Source organism: Trachinotus anak, unplaced genomic scaffold (assembly GCF_046630095.1).
Source record: "Trachinotus anak isolate AG129_WGS33_773 ecotype Australia unplaced genomic scaffold, CSIRO_AGI_Tana_v1 ptg000023l, whole genome shotgun sequence".
Lineage (NCBI taxonomy): Eukaryota > Metazoa > Chordata > Actinopteri > Carangiformes > Carangidae > Trachinotus > Trachinotus anak.
In genome coordinates, this window is record NW_027273874.1 from 5,423,988 (window position 1) to 5,441,323 (window position 17,336).

At 40.3% G+C, this 17,336-nt stretch overlaps 1 protein-coding gene across 1 annotated transcript; it reads right to left on the reverse strand.

The window, feature by feature from the left end:
- Positions 1–118: 118 nt before the first annotated feature.
- On the reverse strand, positions 119–17,318 carry LOC139606653 (adenylate cyclase type 4-like). Its single transcript, XM_071458913.1, has 26 exons — positions 17,071–17,318; positions 14,047–15,392; positions 11,956–12,153; positions 11,641–11,802; positions 10,970–11,119; positions 9,863–10,017; positions 9,503–9,614; positions 9,263–9,390; positions 8,500–8,658; positions 8,234–8,393; positions 7,757–7,933; positions 7,416–7,447; positions 7,106–7,159; positions 6,845–6,908; positions 6,646–6,743; positions 6,467–6,551; positions 5,982–6,119; positions 5,771–5,848; positions 5,278–5,453; positions 4,295–4,379; positions 3,885–4,043; positions 3,347–3,493; positions 3,117–3,224; positions 2,772–2,886; positions 2,176–2,300; positions 119–1,592 (listed from the first exon to the last, which is right to left on the reverse strand). The coding sequence occupies exons 2-26, from the start codon at positions 15,010–15,012 to the stop codon at positions 1,458–1,460; spliced, it is 3,966 nt and encodes a 1,321-aa protein (XP_071315014.1). The 5' UTR covers positions 15,013–15,392; positions 17,071–17,318; the 3' UTR covers positions 119–1,457.
- Between the last annotated feature and the right edge of the window lie 18 nt (positions 17,319–17,336).

Genomic DNA, 17,336 nt, shown 5'->3' on the forward strand with positions numbered 1-17,336 from the left:
GCCAATCAGAGTGCTTGTGGGCGTTACCTGGAGTGGGGGAAATTCCACAGATCTTAACAGGCCACATTTAATAAGCACATAGGAAGTTGGTACACACACAAACACATCAGTAGTTCTATTTTTTTTTTTTATTAGTTTATAAATAAAATAGAAAAATATTTCCCTATACTAAACAACTCCTTGTACATTCACACTTCACATCATCCCTCATAGACACATATACTTAAAATGAGGAAATACTCTGTGCGCGCTCGCCACCAAATTGCAGCACAGAGCTCTGCTTAAAAAATACAACAAGTTAAAAAGTGCAATGTTAAATGTGCATTATCTGACGTTTCATGGCTCAACATGTCATTACTTCTGGGTGCAGATGTGTTACAGCATCCTTCTAGTTGCAATAAATCTCTCCGGTTCCAGCGGTGAGTGGTAAGACAAGTGTGTTCCAACCTTTTTTTGCCTTGTGACACCTTAAATAAAGCAACCTCTATTTAGACATTATATTTCTATAAGTATATATTTTCTGAGTCTGCAAAATTTAGACCAAGTGTGATTTTCCCCTCTTCATTGGGCTTTGACATTAAAACTATAGCATTTCACAATAAAAGCACAGACTGAAGAAGACTGAAGATGAATTCTATATTACTAAAAATGTGTTATTTCGTCTTTCTTATGGCATGAATAATCTTTTGACTCCTCAGGTTTATCTCATCACTCCTTGACACAAAATGTCTGCCCCCCACTTTTTTTCTAGTGAATATTTTGTACCAACATACCCAGATTCTGAATAAAATCCCAGCTAAAACCTATATGCTTTTTTGTAACTTAGTTCAAACACAGTGGAGTGAAAATATTCTAACTAATATAAACAGTGCAGTTATTTTTCTCACTTGAGGCATAAGCTACGTCATAAAACAACAACAATCTTTGATATATCTAAGGTGGATGCCAATTTTTTTTCCAATAAAATAACCATATAGATTAGCATTGTTTTCTAAGTGGAGAATGCATGTGATTGAGCCATGTTAAGTGTACCAAAAAGTATCATCAGGGTTATATGTTTTCCGAAGTAAACAAGTGTAAAGTGTGTCACAGGGACTTGACCCACATAATGCAAATACAGTGCAGATACAGTAAGCAACATGGTCAGCCAATGAACGGTCCATGAGTAGAGACTCTTTCAGTTGCCAGTTGTAGTCTCTTGTCTTCATTTCACTGGCCAGGATTTTATTTAGTGTCTCACCCAAAAGACAAAGGCAGCTCCTTGGTAAATGATTAACAGGTGATGACCTGTGTTGCTACATCTCCGTTTGAGTCAGTGCAAATGTTGGTGATAGTTATAGACATGGGTGAACCTACAGCAGTATTTTCTAGTCATTGTTTTCACCTCTGTGGGCAACCAGGCTAAGGACCCAGGTCTGAGTGATAAGTTTAAGTCTGTTCGGTATTGGACTGTGAGGTCAGAACTGAGGAGATGACTGGTCCGTGTTAACAAAGTAGGTGGTGAGCTCCCCTTTGCCCTTGACGTTGACTACTCCTCTGAGGGTGACGCTGTATCCTACGCTCTGGACCACCTGGGCCGTCTCCTCTGTCACCTGAGAGCAGAGAGAAAGGGAGAAATTCATAGTGAGAAAGAGACTTTTTATCCACTCACCCATCCATTTATCCTTTTTTGCTTCAAAAAGTCCACAGCTACTAAAAACTAAGGGAAACGTGTTGTGAACAAAACACTTTGGTTTGCTGGCGTGAGAACTGTCCCCGTTAAAAGGACAGACAATCGATGCCGCTGCCTTAAAATTGCTTATTATAGCTTTCATTTCTAGTTAGTTTGTGTGATATTGTTTTGTCATTTTTTCTTTTATTTGATAGAGGACAGCAGTGATACAGACCAGAAGTATAATGTAAGAGAGAGAGGGGTATCATGTACACAGGTCCCTGGCACTGAACCAGGGAAGTTGTGGTTATATGTGTCTTAAACACTAAGCCACCAGATGCCCTGCATATATTTTGAAAGCATCTCGAGTCCCTCATTTGATATATTTTCTGTAAAAAACTCATATACTTTAAAGTATCCCACTTTTGGCCAGTCTTTTAACCTTTTGTGTCAGTTAGAGTGAAAAACAGTTCTAATGAAAAACATTTTGAGAGATTCTTGTCTCTAGTCTCTTTTTCTCAGACCTGTATCTTGTCCAGCACTCCTGTGCTATCCATCCTGCTGGCCACGTTAACAGAGTTCCCCCAGATGTCATATTGAGGTTTATGAGCCCCAATCACCCCAGCAATCACTGGACCATGGTTTATTCCTGCAAGTAAACAATAAAAAGGAACAGATCAGCGGAAAATCAGAAGTAGTTTTTCTTGAAACTCCTTCCTCAGAAGTATAATGACAGTCTTGCATGTAGAAAATATTCATGTGTTTTCTTTGGTAGTTTGATGTACCAATATACTTTAGTTTTTATCTTAAGTTTGTATTTAGAAAATACTTTTCACATCCATACAAGTTGAATAAAAATAAAAGTTAACATTTGCCCACTTTTAACTGTGTAAATGTATGTAAATAATATATGTAAATGTAAATAATATTAAAGTGTAAGAACAAGACATTAATGAGAAAATTACAAACTTTTCTTTAACAATTCAAAAGTAATATAAAAGTAATAGTAATTTGCAGTCATTTGACATAGTAGCTATAGATGTAAGACAACAGAAACAAGGCCTAGTCATTTTATTTTCAGCATTGAAATCTTATCAGTTTTCTTCTAATACAAACTCACCGATCCTGAGTTTGAAGCTGTTGAAGGAGTGGGTGTTGATAAGCTCCAGTTTGCCCATCAGAGCGATGGCAAACTCCACCATGGCACGCACATGACTGTAGGACAGCTCCTGTTTCTGTAGGGGGAGCCAGAGATCGTGTTGTTCATTCACGTCATTGGGTCAGGCAGAGTGTATTTACCAGGATAATTTGCTAAGCATTTTTCTTTGGAAACGTATCAAGGTTACTTTTCCTTTTAAAAATACACCAGAACATTTGAATGTAAAGACTGCATATCAGGATACTAGATATTAGTCTCTTTGACCAACTCAGCTTTGTGGTTTTAACAGGTTTAAATGTTGCTAACCTTCCTGTCATCTCCTGGAAGTGAGTGAGTCAGACCCGCAGCAGCCATGTACGTACTGCCGATGGTTTTAATTTTCTCCACTGAGGAGAATTTGGGCTTGGAGAGAAGCTGCGAGACAGAGAGTTGAGTGTAAGACAAATAAAGGAAATGAGAGTCTCGTCAGAGACAAAATGTTCAGACCTGGGCATGTTTACAGAAACAGTATTTAATTGCATGTTTTTTCCTCATACCTCATCAAAGTCTGCTATGATCTCGTTGAGGAAGCGCAAACACTCCAGGCCGTCCCTGTTAGCGCTGCTCTCGCTGTAAAACTCTTTGAACTGAGGCACTGAGGCGAACATCACACACACACAGTCATATGACTGACTGTACAGGTCCTGAAAAGAGTTTTTAAAAGTAAAGGACTCAGTTCCAAGTGATAACATGTGGTCTTTACATTTTGCAGCCATATATTCTCTTATAAAGACAGGCATTAAAATACCAGAAAATCACTATTTTGGTGTTAGTCTACTGTCTTTGTGCTCTCTACAGACAAGCAAGTGTCCTTATTTAACTAAATACAACCTGTCTTTTCAGTTAAGGTAGCAGCTAACTTTCTAACTATCTACACCTTGTTTTATTCTCTATTAACAGTAGAAAATATATGTTAAAGTTGGAATAGCTAAAAGAAAGGCAGGCTAACCAGGGCATAACAGTGACAGAAAAATGAGGATGTGGATGGGTCATGAAAAACTTCACTGCAACCCTGCCCTGATTTCTTTTATTTACCTGGTTCCGAACAGTTTTGCCCATGAAGAAGCAGGCGACGTGGAGCGGCAGGACGTTCTGGAGGAGAAGCTTGTTGACATTCTCCATGGTCTCCATCTCCTCTCTCTCCATTTGGAAACATCGCTCCAACAGGAAGTCTACGCGGCAACCAAGCTCGTCCTGAGAGAGAACGAAAGAGAAAGAGAGTACAAATATGTATGATGAAACCTGGATACAAGTGCATCTGTTTCAAATTTAGGGAAAACAACAAGGCAGAACGTTAAGACAAGATACACACACAGACATATTCCCCTTATGTTCTTTCAATAATAGAAAAAGACTTATAAACATTTGTATACACACACACACACACACACACACACACACACACACACACACACACACACACACACACACACACACCAACACACCTGTCTGGCCAGTATGAGGCAAACGATATAAAAGATGACCAGCCAAACCCCGGACATGATATGAGGGTCCTTCAGCACTCCTGGCCTGTGGTAAAACACATGCACATTCACATATTTAGAACCACACTCCCACATAATCTGGACCATAAAACTACCATCATTCATTTTTTCCGTCCGTTACACAATTCCTCAGACGAGAGTGTCTCCTATCTCAGAGTCAATGGAGCCTGAACCTCCAGGCAGGCCTCTGTCTAAAAAAGCTCTTGAATAAATGATGGTGATTGGAAACTCCCGACAAGAGCTCACAATATGGACTGTTGAGTAGCAGACAAAAAGGCAGGATATTTGACACCTTGGCTGAGCAGGACAGACAGTGTGATGACTACAGAGAGCGGTGAATGAATGTGGATGAGTGGAAAGTGAACTTTAGTGGGATTACTGAGAGTCCATGTGGACAGCTAACAAGGGTAAATACATATATATTCATGCCTGCACACATTCATGCATATTATTTGTAACAGTGTATTATCATGAGTACTTGATGTACAGTGCCATGTTGTAGCAGGGTGATGAAGTGCTTAAAGAGACTGTCCCACAATCTGAAATATGACATACAGCAGGTGGTATGGATCGAATGCTGGATTTAACAACATTCAATGCTGGAAAAATATAAAAAATGTCCATTATAATCTCCAGGAGCCTAAGTTGAAGTTGCTGCAGTCTGAAACCCAAAGATAATATTTTTACAATGAACCAAATCCCCATATTTGGTAAATGATTTAAATGGTTTACCGATCCCAAAAATGTTAGCAGCACCTTCACTTTCTGTTTGTCAAAAGCCAAAATCAGGATTTTAATTGAGTCCCAAAAGCATCATCAAATATCAGAGCTCAAGTCCTTCATTTTCCAAATAATGTTCAGGCAAATGAAACTAGACTGGACCCCTGGCAAATAAAAGTCATTGCATTTGCAGCGTCACCCACTTTGTGTTGTTGTAAAGCAGGTCGACGAGACAGATGGACCTTGGGGCGTAAACATGGAGGAACAGGGCCAGGTAAACCACCACAGCCAAGGTGAGCAGCAGTACTTTCATGGACAAGCACGTCCTGACGAACACGATTACTCCCAGCATGGCCAGCAGGCAGCAGTACAGGTAGTACTGGAAGTTTAGAGAGAGGTGAAAAATGTGGGATTATGACATCTTAGCTGTGACGTCAAAGCTTGACAAAAGTTCTCACCATTCAAGAGCTTTTTAAGTATCTTTCTTGGGATTCTGAGCTATTATAAGACTGCTATATCTGCAAAGGATTACAATGAGTGATTCACATTTTAGTGCTGCATAAAAGACCATTGTCCTGATTTCTCAGCAAGATTAAAGACCAAGTAGTGATAACAATGCTGAAAATAAAGAAAAAGTAAATAAATAAAGAAGATTTGTGGGTAAAAAACTTGAAATGTTCCTCTGGAGATACTCACAGGCACAGTGTAAAGTTTGAGACCCTCCAGCTCGGTCTTGTTTGTAATAAGAGCACAGTTGTTTCCTGGAAGGAAGACCTGGAAGGAAAAACGATGTGATTAAAGAAGAAAGTAAATAAAGAAGAAAAACATAGAGAATGTAGATGGAATGACAGGAAACAGAGGAAGACAAAAAGGAAATGATGGCAAAATAAGTGAAAAAGGAACGTACCAAGTTGAGGAACGCCATAAGCAGGGTGATGAGCACACAGAGAGTGAACACAAACAGTCGCAGTGCCGCCCTGGTGGAGACGCCACGGGACAGTCCTGATATCCACTGGGCACCCAAGGGTATCTTGGTGCGCCACTTCTGAAAACAGAAAAACATCCAAAAACACATTTAACACTAAAGTGCTGAGGGTCAGTGTAATCACACTACCTTTTCCAGTTTCTAACACCATGTAGCAGTTATGTTAATTTTTGTTTACTGCTTTTGAGTAACGACTTCGACCTATTTGTTCGGCATCTTGAATTCATGTGGGCATCAAGTCATGAATTTGTTTTTGTCTCCTCACCAAACTGTTCATATTTTCTATTTAACAGCTCCTGTTTTAAAAGGCTGCTGCCACTGACAGCCTGCAGGCACACAGACCCAGACAAGGTATCTTACCCCTACCGCACCGTGTCATGACAAACATACCACCAGTGTTTGTTTACCTCCAAGTATCCAGTGAAGGCAATGGACAGAAGCAGCACAAGCACAGGGAAGGTTGCACCGTAGGACACTGCCAACTCAAAGTTCCTGGCAGGAGTGAAAAGGTATAATTTAATGATTTATTTAATTTATTTGTTCCTTATTTAATGAGGTATGAAAATGTGACCGAAGTGCTGCTCACTTTTCTGAGACAAGCATCTGGACGGTGAAAAGAGTAACGAAGACCAAAGCTATGCAGCTTATTGAGTGGTGCAAACCCTTCACCTCTGACAGGCGGAACTGCAACACAAACACACAGGTATTACTGCGTTGCTAGTGGCTGCTTGTTTGTATGTCCATAAGCATCAGACCGTGATCTCAGACCAAAAAAATGACTCTACCTGTTTCTCCAGGCTGAGGTCATTGAACAGCAGAGTCACACAGTTGAGCTTCTTCGCTCTCCTCCTGAATGAGAAAATAAGAGAATAATCAGAGGAGGAATGGTTGGATGCCAGGAAACAATGACAGTATAAATAGAAGTACATAAATAAATAAGCAAGAGATCTTTGCAACATGTTGGTAAAGCAGTAAGAACAGTTGGTGATAATGGTAAAAACAAAACAAAAAAAACTATTTACAATAGCATTTGCATGAAAACTTACTCTGCAGTGTGCAGTGTGTCCAGTGATCCCCTGGGACCATTAGCCACAACCAAACTGGGACAAAACAAGAACATGAGACACAACTTTACCCAGAACAATAGATACAATAGATGCCTGATTAATGTGCTGAGGGAGAAAAAGCTGGTAAATTCAGGACAAATAAAATATTGCTGTCTAACGGCAATGCATTAAATGTGTTGATTTGCTCTGTTGGTGCTTCAATGCAAGGAGCTGCACACCTCATTCCTGTTCTACTTCAGTTAATTAGCACATTGTTTCAAAGGTGATTTTAACATTTCTGGAAACTTACCAGCCGGGGTTGTTCTGACTAGGCGATCTCTCCTTAAGGAAACAGACACACACATTGTCAACATGACCTACCATCACCTCTTAAAAGTATACAATACAGAGTTTATGATCAACTACAGCTGAGAGACACACAAAGAACCGGAGGTGGTGTGTAATATTTGCTGGAAAGGAAAATTAGAGCATGAAGATCATGTGCTCCTGGAAAAATTGCAAAAAACTAACAACAAACAATATTATTAAGTGATTTATATATATATTTGAATTTAGTCTGTGTATACTGTATATCCACTCAAATGTATTTTCACCTCAATATGTGAGAGAAACAAAGCAACAAATACATACAGCAGTAAGCTGTGACTGGTTCATGACAACGTTAGCAGGCATGATTGGCTTCTTAGAGGATGTGGCATCAGGGTTGCTTAGGTCAGCGAAGGGGTGAATGGTCTTCCAGGAGCGCAGGTACTGAGACATCCGGACTGATGCCCGCTGCCTGGTCTCGCCTGATGTAAGAGAGTTTGCCTGAAATTAAGACAGTGATTATTTTACTTTTTTTCTTCAGTGATTTGGTCTTGCATTTTACTCCCTGGGAGTACCATCAGAGTCTCAAGAGCACTTCTCAATTACCCATACAATATACACAATAACGACAGATCTGCAGTTACTCAGATCAAGTTTTCAGGTCTTCACATATACAGCCTATGTCAGGAAGTTGGAAAAAAAACTGCAAATACAAACACACAAACATACTATATGACAACAAGCACAACTACACGCCTTTATATAGATGTGTACAGATGAGACACATAAAACTACACCAACCAATCTAGGCCTCCTGGAGATGCTCTCCATCTTGTGGGGGTCAATCACCAAGTAGGTTTTTCTTCCTTTAAGAAGAGGATCCCGACTCCCCCCATCCCCATCCTCCACTTGGTATGCTCCGTTTAAATGTTGCAGTGTCTCTTCTGTGATGTGGACTCGTCTATTTATAATGATAATAAAGATACAGGTGGAAAATCATTTCATCAAATTATGTAATTTATTACTTCTATTTTATTGTGAAAATAAAATAGAAAAAATGGACTCACCCAGGAAGACCTCCAGACTCCATGTGGTTGGCTAACGTTACATCATGTGACCACACATCATACTGCCACTTCTGCAAGCCGATCACACCAGAGAGCACGTTGCCTGTGTGAACGCCCACTCGCATGCTGACCTCAACACCTGTGGCCTCACGCAGTTTACTACACGGAGACAAACAAACTGAATTTTTATCTCGCAAAAAAATATTCAGGTCCACTTACATTTGGCACTTCTAAAGTTATTTGAAAATGACTTTGTTTTCAATATCTCCAGTCTGATCTAATGATTTAATGAAATAACAAAGACAAAAGATGTTTCTGGTTCATCTCCTTGTATTTCACATGATAGAAATCAGTTTTTTCAATGTAGAAACAAATATTTCTATATTTAATCTGCATGGTGAAAACACAGTAAGACTTCTGAAAATGTGCTCTTTGAGAACATTAAGGACACTTTGCATGTTGTAGTGCTTCCTAATTCTCTGGTTTCAGCTGTAGAGGAAAGAGTAGGGAAACAAACGCTATAACACCCATGAGGAAGTTATACAGGGTACAGTAAAATCAGATGCAAATCAAGAACACTGAGTAGCCTTTATTCCTGTGGCTAGAAAAACATCACACGGGAGGCCCCTTGTCGTCACAAAAACAACAGAGAATTATGAATGACAGGGAGCTTCATAAGAGTACAGAGGGGAAGAGTGAACGGGTACAGATACAGAGGAAAAAATGGATCAAAAGTACAGCAAAACCAAGAGATGAAACCGACCTGATGGCGGTGCACATGTCCAGCCCCATCTGAACACAGTTCCTGGCGTGGGTGGGAATGGGATCAGGCAGGCCAGATACACAATAGTAGCAGTCACCCAGGATCTTAATGCGAAGACATCCATTCTTCTAAAGATAGAAAGAAACAATTTGGGGGGGGGGTCAAACGTAGAGTTCAGATCTAAACAAAACAATTCTTTGTGAAGGTTTTATTTTGGGCTAGATGTCAGGGTATTGTCACCTTGGCTATGTTGTCAAATCTGCCAAAGAGCTTGTTGAGCACAGCGACCAGCTCCTCTGGAGAGCAGGTACTCGCCAGCTTTGTGAAGCCCACAATGTCTGCATAGAGGATGCTACACAAACACACACAGAGAGACACAAATATTGGGCACGAGTGACTCAGTGCAAACAGAATAAATACACCTAATATGAGACACATACAAATTGGTGTGATTTATTTGGGTTTAGAGATCTATAGAGATTACATGACAACTTTTTGTCATTCAAATATCTTTTACAAGTGGTTTGTGTATTTATGTGATAAAATTAGCATAAAGAACTGCCATCATTGTAACCAACAACATAACAGTGTGATCGTCACCTGACGTCTTTGTGCTGCCGTATGTAAAGGCTGTGAAAGTTGTGGAAGTTGGATTCGTTCCCCTTATCGCTCTTAGGCTTTGACAGCCTATTTACCACCTCCGTTTTCAGCTCCATGGCAATGTAGCGTGGCAACACCGACAGGAGGAGCTGCTCCTGTTGCCGAGGAAACAGATAGGACAGGGGTCAAAATGTGTGCGGAGATGGTGGGTGATGAGGTTTTGAGTCCTCGCACACTGGGGCATTGGATTTCTGTCTTACAAAGATGACAATCTGCTCACAGAGGCTGTAAAAGAAATAGGCGGCCATGAAAAGCCTCCTTGAAGCGATGCCTTGTTTACTTAGTGGATCACGTTTCTATCTATTTGTTTACTTGCTGTGAATAAGTGTCCATTTGGGTCAACCTATTCTGTTGCCGCTGGGCTTCAGACAAGTGAATGATTAATCCATTATTGACCTAATAGCCAGAAAGCATACGGTAACCAAACCCAGGCTGTCTAGGTAAAGAGTCTGTTAATAAGAGCAATTACACATAACGATTTTAAATTCAGAGTAAATGAAACACGCTGCGCAGAGGAGAAATGGATTAGTTTTCTGCAATGCAAACACATCCACTTGATCAAATCATTACAGTACAGAGTTTTAAAATATTTCTTTCAAGATTTTTTTCAAAGCAACAATCGGATCCAAATTGAGCTTTAGCAAGTACCAGTAGCTGTAGTAATTGATGTGAGTTTTATTTCTGAAGTTTACTGTTAAGAAGAAAAAAGGAAAGAATGAAATTGGGTTTTCTACTTGTTTTAACAAATGAATTTCTTGGCTTTTCACAACAGTTGTGGTTTGAAAATTTGCTTTGCATTAAAGATATTTTAAATAAAATGATTATAATTTAACTGTGTTGAGTCGAGTTGGTAAAAACTGAGGGGAGTTGGATCAGATTTGTTTCGTTGTTTCGTATGAGAAGTGAAAAAAAAGTTTAAAAAAAAAAAGTCTTTTGCTGAACAAAACAGTTATCTTCTCTTTAACTGAAGGGATATGTTACACAGAATGAAAGAGATCATTCAATTGAAGCAATGTTGTCTACAACACTGGAGATAAGAGTTTTAACCTGCTGATATTTCTTGATTTCCTTCTGGGAGCGTATGGCGCTGAACTCCTCTCTCTTCTGATTTGATATCCTGAGATCGTGCTCGGTCGTCCACAGGTGGAAAATCCCGATGCAGTTCACACACACAAACAGGATTGCATTCGCCACCAGCTGAGGAGGAAATCAGAGGCATGCAGAGAGAGCACAGTGAGAGGACACTACTGTGACACCTTAGTTCATGACAGCGTCAGAAAACTGACATTTATGATTATGGACATCATTACTTTGAATTTGTGTACGATTTTAGTGCATTTTATAACTAACTGAAAACCACACTGTTATTTACAAAGACAGATAACCAGGCTTAGAACTTCTCTGTAAACCAACAAAGGGTTATGCAGATCATTTGTATTTTTTCCTGAGAAACTGTGGACGCTGCTGGTCACAAACTACAAAACAGTACTGAGCAGACTCACCGGAGCTTCACACAATATTTGAATTTGTACCCTGATTTTTGGTACATGCAAAAAAGTGCACATCTCTTAAGATGGGCGTGTCATTTGATAATTTTTGCCTACATTTACATATGTAGCTTTATTACATGCTGCTATTTTGTTTTTCTCCAATAATAAACTCTGCCTTTACATTTCCATAGTGGGGGTAATGAGATTAATTATGACAATGACAATCACCTGCACAACCAGGTCTGGTGTCTCTGGGCTTGTGACAGGGACGTAGACACTGATGATGATGATGTGTGAAACACTGGTGCCAATCCCAACCATGAGGGCCCAGGCCAGAGAGAGAGGCAGCACTGTGTAGACACTTACGGAGAGGAAGAGGAAAAACGCCACCTGGGAAGGTAAGAGAGAGAGAGAGAGTAGGAGAAGAAGATGGAAGCATTTGAAGGAAGATGCAGAGAGTTGGAGGTTAACAGCAGTTAAATAACAAAACTCTATAACTAAAATAAAACTCATCATTTTTAGCTCTTTCTGCCTCTTTCTCACCTGTTCCCACGCAGTGACAGGTCCTCCGGTGAAGATGAAAACCATGGCAGTGATGTACAGCGACCCCCAGACGGAGAGGGCCAGGGCCCCTCCACACCGCCTCACCGTGGCCAGCCAAGGCAGACAGACGAGCAGGACGGTGCCCAGACAGAGAACCACACCCACCACCGCCAGAGCACCGACATGGATACTGATGTTCTGTGCAGAGATGGATGCAAACATCAGATCAGTGCATCGATCTTCTAATAAAATCACACGTCAGTTTTCTTGAAGCTCAAAAAAACTTCCCACCTCCTTGATTTATTGTCAAATGAGTCAATAAAAGTTTGTGATCTTTGTAAAACTAATTTTTAACTATGATGTTGTGCCATTGAATAGATGCATGTCAGTCAGTCTTAAAAAGCTGTTGCTCAAACCTAAAAGAAAGAAAAATAAGACGAACCAGCTGGGTAGGAGTGCCTCATTGAATTTACCTGTTTGTATATCCAAAACTGACCTGTCTGCTTTACAAGAACTAAAATTAAAATGCCTTCATTCATCAGACATGAAAGCCGGGTGGAGCTTTAAACAGCTGGTGCAATGTTTTTAATCTGCACTGGCCATGTGAGGTAAAGGTATTTAATGAGAGTCCCTTTGACTTTTCTCTCAGTGTTCAAAGTTTCATGTTACGCTCCATGTGACTATTTGCAAGGGGCCGCAAAAATGATTTTCAGTATTGATTAATCTGACAATTTAATTAATTGGTTGGTCTATAAAATCCCTGTTATAATTTCTAACAGGCTTGGGTGACATATTGAAATTGCTTGCATCATATAAACAAAAAAGCATCACATTCTCACAATAGAGCAGCTGGAACCAGGGAACTGGCATGTCTGCAATACTACTAAAACGATTACTTGATTAAAAGACAGTTGCTGATTCATTTTCTGCTGATTAACTAACCCATTTATTGACAAATTGCTGCAGCTCTATCGCGGCACTCTTTTGTACTTAGAGAGCAAACAAGTGTGTGCTGCCTGGCGCTTGGTGATCACAATGGATCGAAACACAAAAGCGGAAGTGTAACCGTTTGTGTTCATCATCAAAAAAACTAAAGCATCAGTTCCAATGTAAAACTAGAGTTACACAGCAGTATGTTATTCGGTAAGCCACAGATATTTTTGTCTTTATTAGGTAATCACAAAAAAGAGATGACAGGAAATGAGGGAGAGGGAGGAGGATGCAACAAAGACAGCCCCCAAAAAGTGGATGTTTCACAATGAAAAAGTGAGAGATGTATTGGGAATTTCACATTTATTTTATATTGCTGTTGTAATTCTAGTTTTACCTAATAATGTTCCACAAGAAAAAGCTTTTACAGATCAATGGGGTCAGGTTAACCTGAAAGCAGGTGGCCTATATACGTCCTGTGTACAGCAGAGGAATGAAGTCATGTAGACTTTCTAATTTGAAGCACGTGGAGAATGTTCTGGTGTTTTGGAAGAACAGGTTTATTGCTCGCTTTCCTTGACCCCACTGGAGTTGGCTTTTAGCAAAGTGCTCTTATTGACTTAGCGTCAATTACTACTCTGATTTTTGAGACAAACTATGGAGGTATATCTTCTTCCCTGTCATCTGACTACATCAAGAACACATCTGCCTCTTATAGTACTGTGCAGACCACACCGTATCTGCTCCATATGTTCTACTTTTAGGTTCTCCAGCGTGAGATCTCGCTGCTTTTCTCTCACATACATCACAGTAAACAGAAAACCACACCAAACAGGACGTGTGAAGATGTCCACTGAGGCTTTGGGAAGTTGCCATTTCATAGACTAAACAATTTAGCTGCCAGTTGCAACCTCATATCTCTTAATTACTTGTTTCCATTAACTGATAATCATTTCATTTGTGACAAGATGTTTATTTTGTTGAACGACCCAATTCAAAAATCTAAAATGTTGGATTTACAGTGCTAGAAAATGGAGAAAAGCAGCAAATCTTCACATCTGCGAAGCTGTGAGCAATTAATATTCTTAACTTTTTGCTTGGTGAATAACTATTAATGGATTTTCAAAATCTAACAAACACATGGCACATTTTCTCTCTCACCCTTCCTGTGGTGGGAATGAGTACGATGATGGCCACACAGAAGGCCAAAGACAGCACCAGTCCAGACAGCATGGCCGGAGTCTCCTCCACACACTGCAGAAAAGCCCTGTGGAACGCCTGATAGCAGCAACACACCCCATCTTTCACACTCTGCCTGGACCTGGTGCTTCGCCTGTCCCCGTCTCCATCCTCCTCGTCCGACCTGACATCGATGCTGTCCCTTGTTTGGGCAAACATGGATGAAATGTCTGGAAACACATCTGAATTGCCACTGCTTGAGTTTTCTTCTTTTGGTTTAACCATCAAGTCTGTTTTGGAAGTGTCTTTGTTTTCATCTGGACTGTTTTTGGGGGTTTTGTCAGATTGAGGCGCGTCTAAACTGGGCTCTGAGACACTGACGGGCGAGATAGGGTTCATCTTCTCAAATGAGCTTCCATCGAGATCAGATAAAGCTTCATCACAGAGGTCAGTGCTGAAACTAGTGCAAGCATAACCTGGGCTGGACTTTATGCTGCTGTAGTCAGAGTCGCTGCAGCCGTTTGTGTGACATGCGCCGTCTGTTTGGAGCCTATTGCAGAATGAGTTCTCCTGGGCATCATGATCCGCAGCCTGCAGGGTCACTGAATTGGCCATGAGAGGTTCAGGAGCCTGTGCTGTTTTCACCACACCCACCTCTACGGAAACCTGGGATTCGCTGAGTCCTGACTGGTTCCCGACGGTCGGATTGCTTGCATTTAAAGTCACATCATTCCCGTTTTTTGTGCCGTCATTTCCTTGCAAAATGTTACTGTCACCGCTCCGTGCCGATTGATCATCTGTTGTTTTAGTAAATTCATCAAGCTCCAGAATATTGCCTCCAGTGATTTTGCCCTCCAAATCACTGGAAACGACCACAATGTCTGGCACTAAAGACACCTGTGATGCCTCCTCTCCAGGCCTCCTGTTATCATGTGACTCATCCGGCATCGTGACCTGCGTGCGTGTGAAGGATCTCACCGTCTATCGACTTGTCACTTTGGTTGTCTGTCTGTCTGTCAGCTTGTCAGCATGATAAATACACACTAGAATGGTGTTTACTTCTTCATCTTTTCCTTGGCAGGTGTTTTTGGAGCAAAGACAACTTCACTCTAAGTCTGTGTGTCAGATTACATCAATTTCCAGAGAGTCAATCTCCTCTGTTTGGAGTAAACTCTCACAGCTAAAAAGATATCATCAAAATAGATTATGATGACGAAGATGGTGACACACGATTCTTTAAGATTACATAGATCCTTTAAGGTCCCAGTGATTGCTGCATAAACTCCTGTAACAAGTGCTGATCCATACTGCATGGACGAGGAGTCTCACTGTCAAAAAACAGAGATTACAATTAGAAAAACTATGGCAGGAAATAAAAACAGAAAACAAGCAAAGACAAAAATGAATTTTCACTGCTTAACATTTCATGTTTTAGCTCTGATACTCCTCAAGCAGTCCAATGGTGTGCGCAAACAAACACATACCTGCACATTCACACACCTGCATTTTAATGACAAACTTTCTTATTATCGTTTCCCCATTATGCAAAAAAACTTGTTAGTCTAGGTGCCGGCTCTTCCCCAGTAATGCGCTCATGTACAATGCACGTACATGCCATTCAGGTGTGTACTGGAATGACAGGTCAGCGACGCACCCACTGCACATTAAAAACATTTTTTCCTGTCACCGCCTACACTCAGTGGTTTACTCTGATCCGCCTCTTTGGTTCTCCTTCCCTGTGACCTGACTGTCAAAGGCGCTACTGTCTCTTTTACTGTACAGGCTGTACCCTATCAGTGTTCAAAATATCACGACTGCCTTCCTCATACTCAATCTGCTCATCCATTCACCTTGACTGACCTGCTCAGTCTCGCAGGCTATTAAATAACAACAATCACGTTCCTTTTTATACAATTTTACAAGGGAGGTACTGTGTCTTTTTAAGGTCGAAGCACTTCTGTGACAGTACTTTTATTGTTCGTATTTGTGTGAATGGCTGTTCCACTGGTGTCCTTTTTCCCTGTCTGCTGGTTTCACTACTCTGTTCTGGCTGTCTGAGAAACAGCAAAATGAAAAGGGGTTTTCCAAACCCAACTCAGACCTTTTAATAGATCCAAATCAAACAAAGAACATCCTATTTTTTCATTTTCTTCATTGGGGAACAACCTATCATTCCGACAAATTAAAGAAAACAAGATTACAAAACACAAATTCTTTCTAGACTGCCTAAAAATAGAGAAAATTACAATTTCTCCTATTCCTACTATGTGACTTTGCAACTTTTGCCAATTATCTTAACAATTACTGATTAACCTTTCACCTTTCACTTTCGGCCCCATTGTTAACTTGTGTAAAATGCCAGAAATAAGTGAAAACTAGGCACCACGACTTTTGAGACACCAAGCAGTTCTCAAAATGCCGGTTTGAAAATCTCAAATGGACCAACAAAGCAGCAAATCCTCATATTTGAAAGAACCAATTAATTGACTAAGCTAATTGCTTGAGTTTTATTATAACGGGTATATAACACAGGCATCCAGTTTCTTCTGTGATTTCAGAAATAAAACGACTGCAGATACATCTCTAAATGGTTTAGTTTGAAAAGGAAAATACGGAAAAAGATGTTATCACCAATGTGCAAAAGTGTGTGAACAAAGCTATCTTGAAAATCTAGCTCTATGTGTTGTAACGGGTTAAAGCCTGGACACTTGAATAATCAGCTACCAGTCAGCTACATATGAAAGCATGGAGTCTACCGACAAACTATATTTTATTTATTACTTTATTAACACAAATTATAGTTTTAGGTCGTTTTTATTCTACTTCACACAGCTCAAAGCTCTGTTATGATATTAATATTGTCGGCTCAGTAACTTTAATTGAGTTAATTAAGTTCAACCGGCTAATTAATTATCTTACAGGACAGGAAAAACACAGGGTTAGGACATTAACATATTAATGTACGTGAAATAATTAAAAAGGAAAAGGAAAAAATAATATTCTTACCTTATATTTCTTAGTAAAGTTAACGTCTCTCCCTTTCATCGTTAGGCAGCTTTCACATGTTTCCCTCTTTCTCGCTCAACTTCCTCCGTCATCCTTCAGCTGTTACCAGAGAGCCGCATCACACACTTTTAACCTTCACAAACGAGTTAAAAAAAAAAAAAAAAAAGGCACATTAACCCGCTAAAACACGTATTTTCTCCTCTAAAAAAAGCAGACGTGAGAAAGTCCGGTTCCACTTGCGAGCGGCCGCGCCACCGTCGAGCAGG

What these genes read in the sequence shown, in the direction of transcription:
- LOC139606653 (XM_071458913.1), bottom strand. Translation starts at nt 15,012, where the DNA reads ATGCCGGATGAGTCACATGATAACAGGAGGCCTGGAGAGGAGGCATCA. An exon ending in TCTCCAGGAGGCCTAGATTG is followed by an intron (nt 7,934 to 8,233) that starts GTTGGTGTAGTT and finishes TCTTAATTTCAG; the next exon opens with GCAAACTCTCTTACATCAGG. An exon ending in CAGCTTCAAACTCAGGATCG is followed by an intron (nt 2,301 to 2,771) that starts GTGAGTTTGTAT and finishes GTTTACTTGCAG; the next exon opens with GAATAAACCATGGTCCAGTG.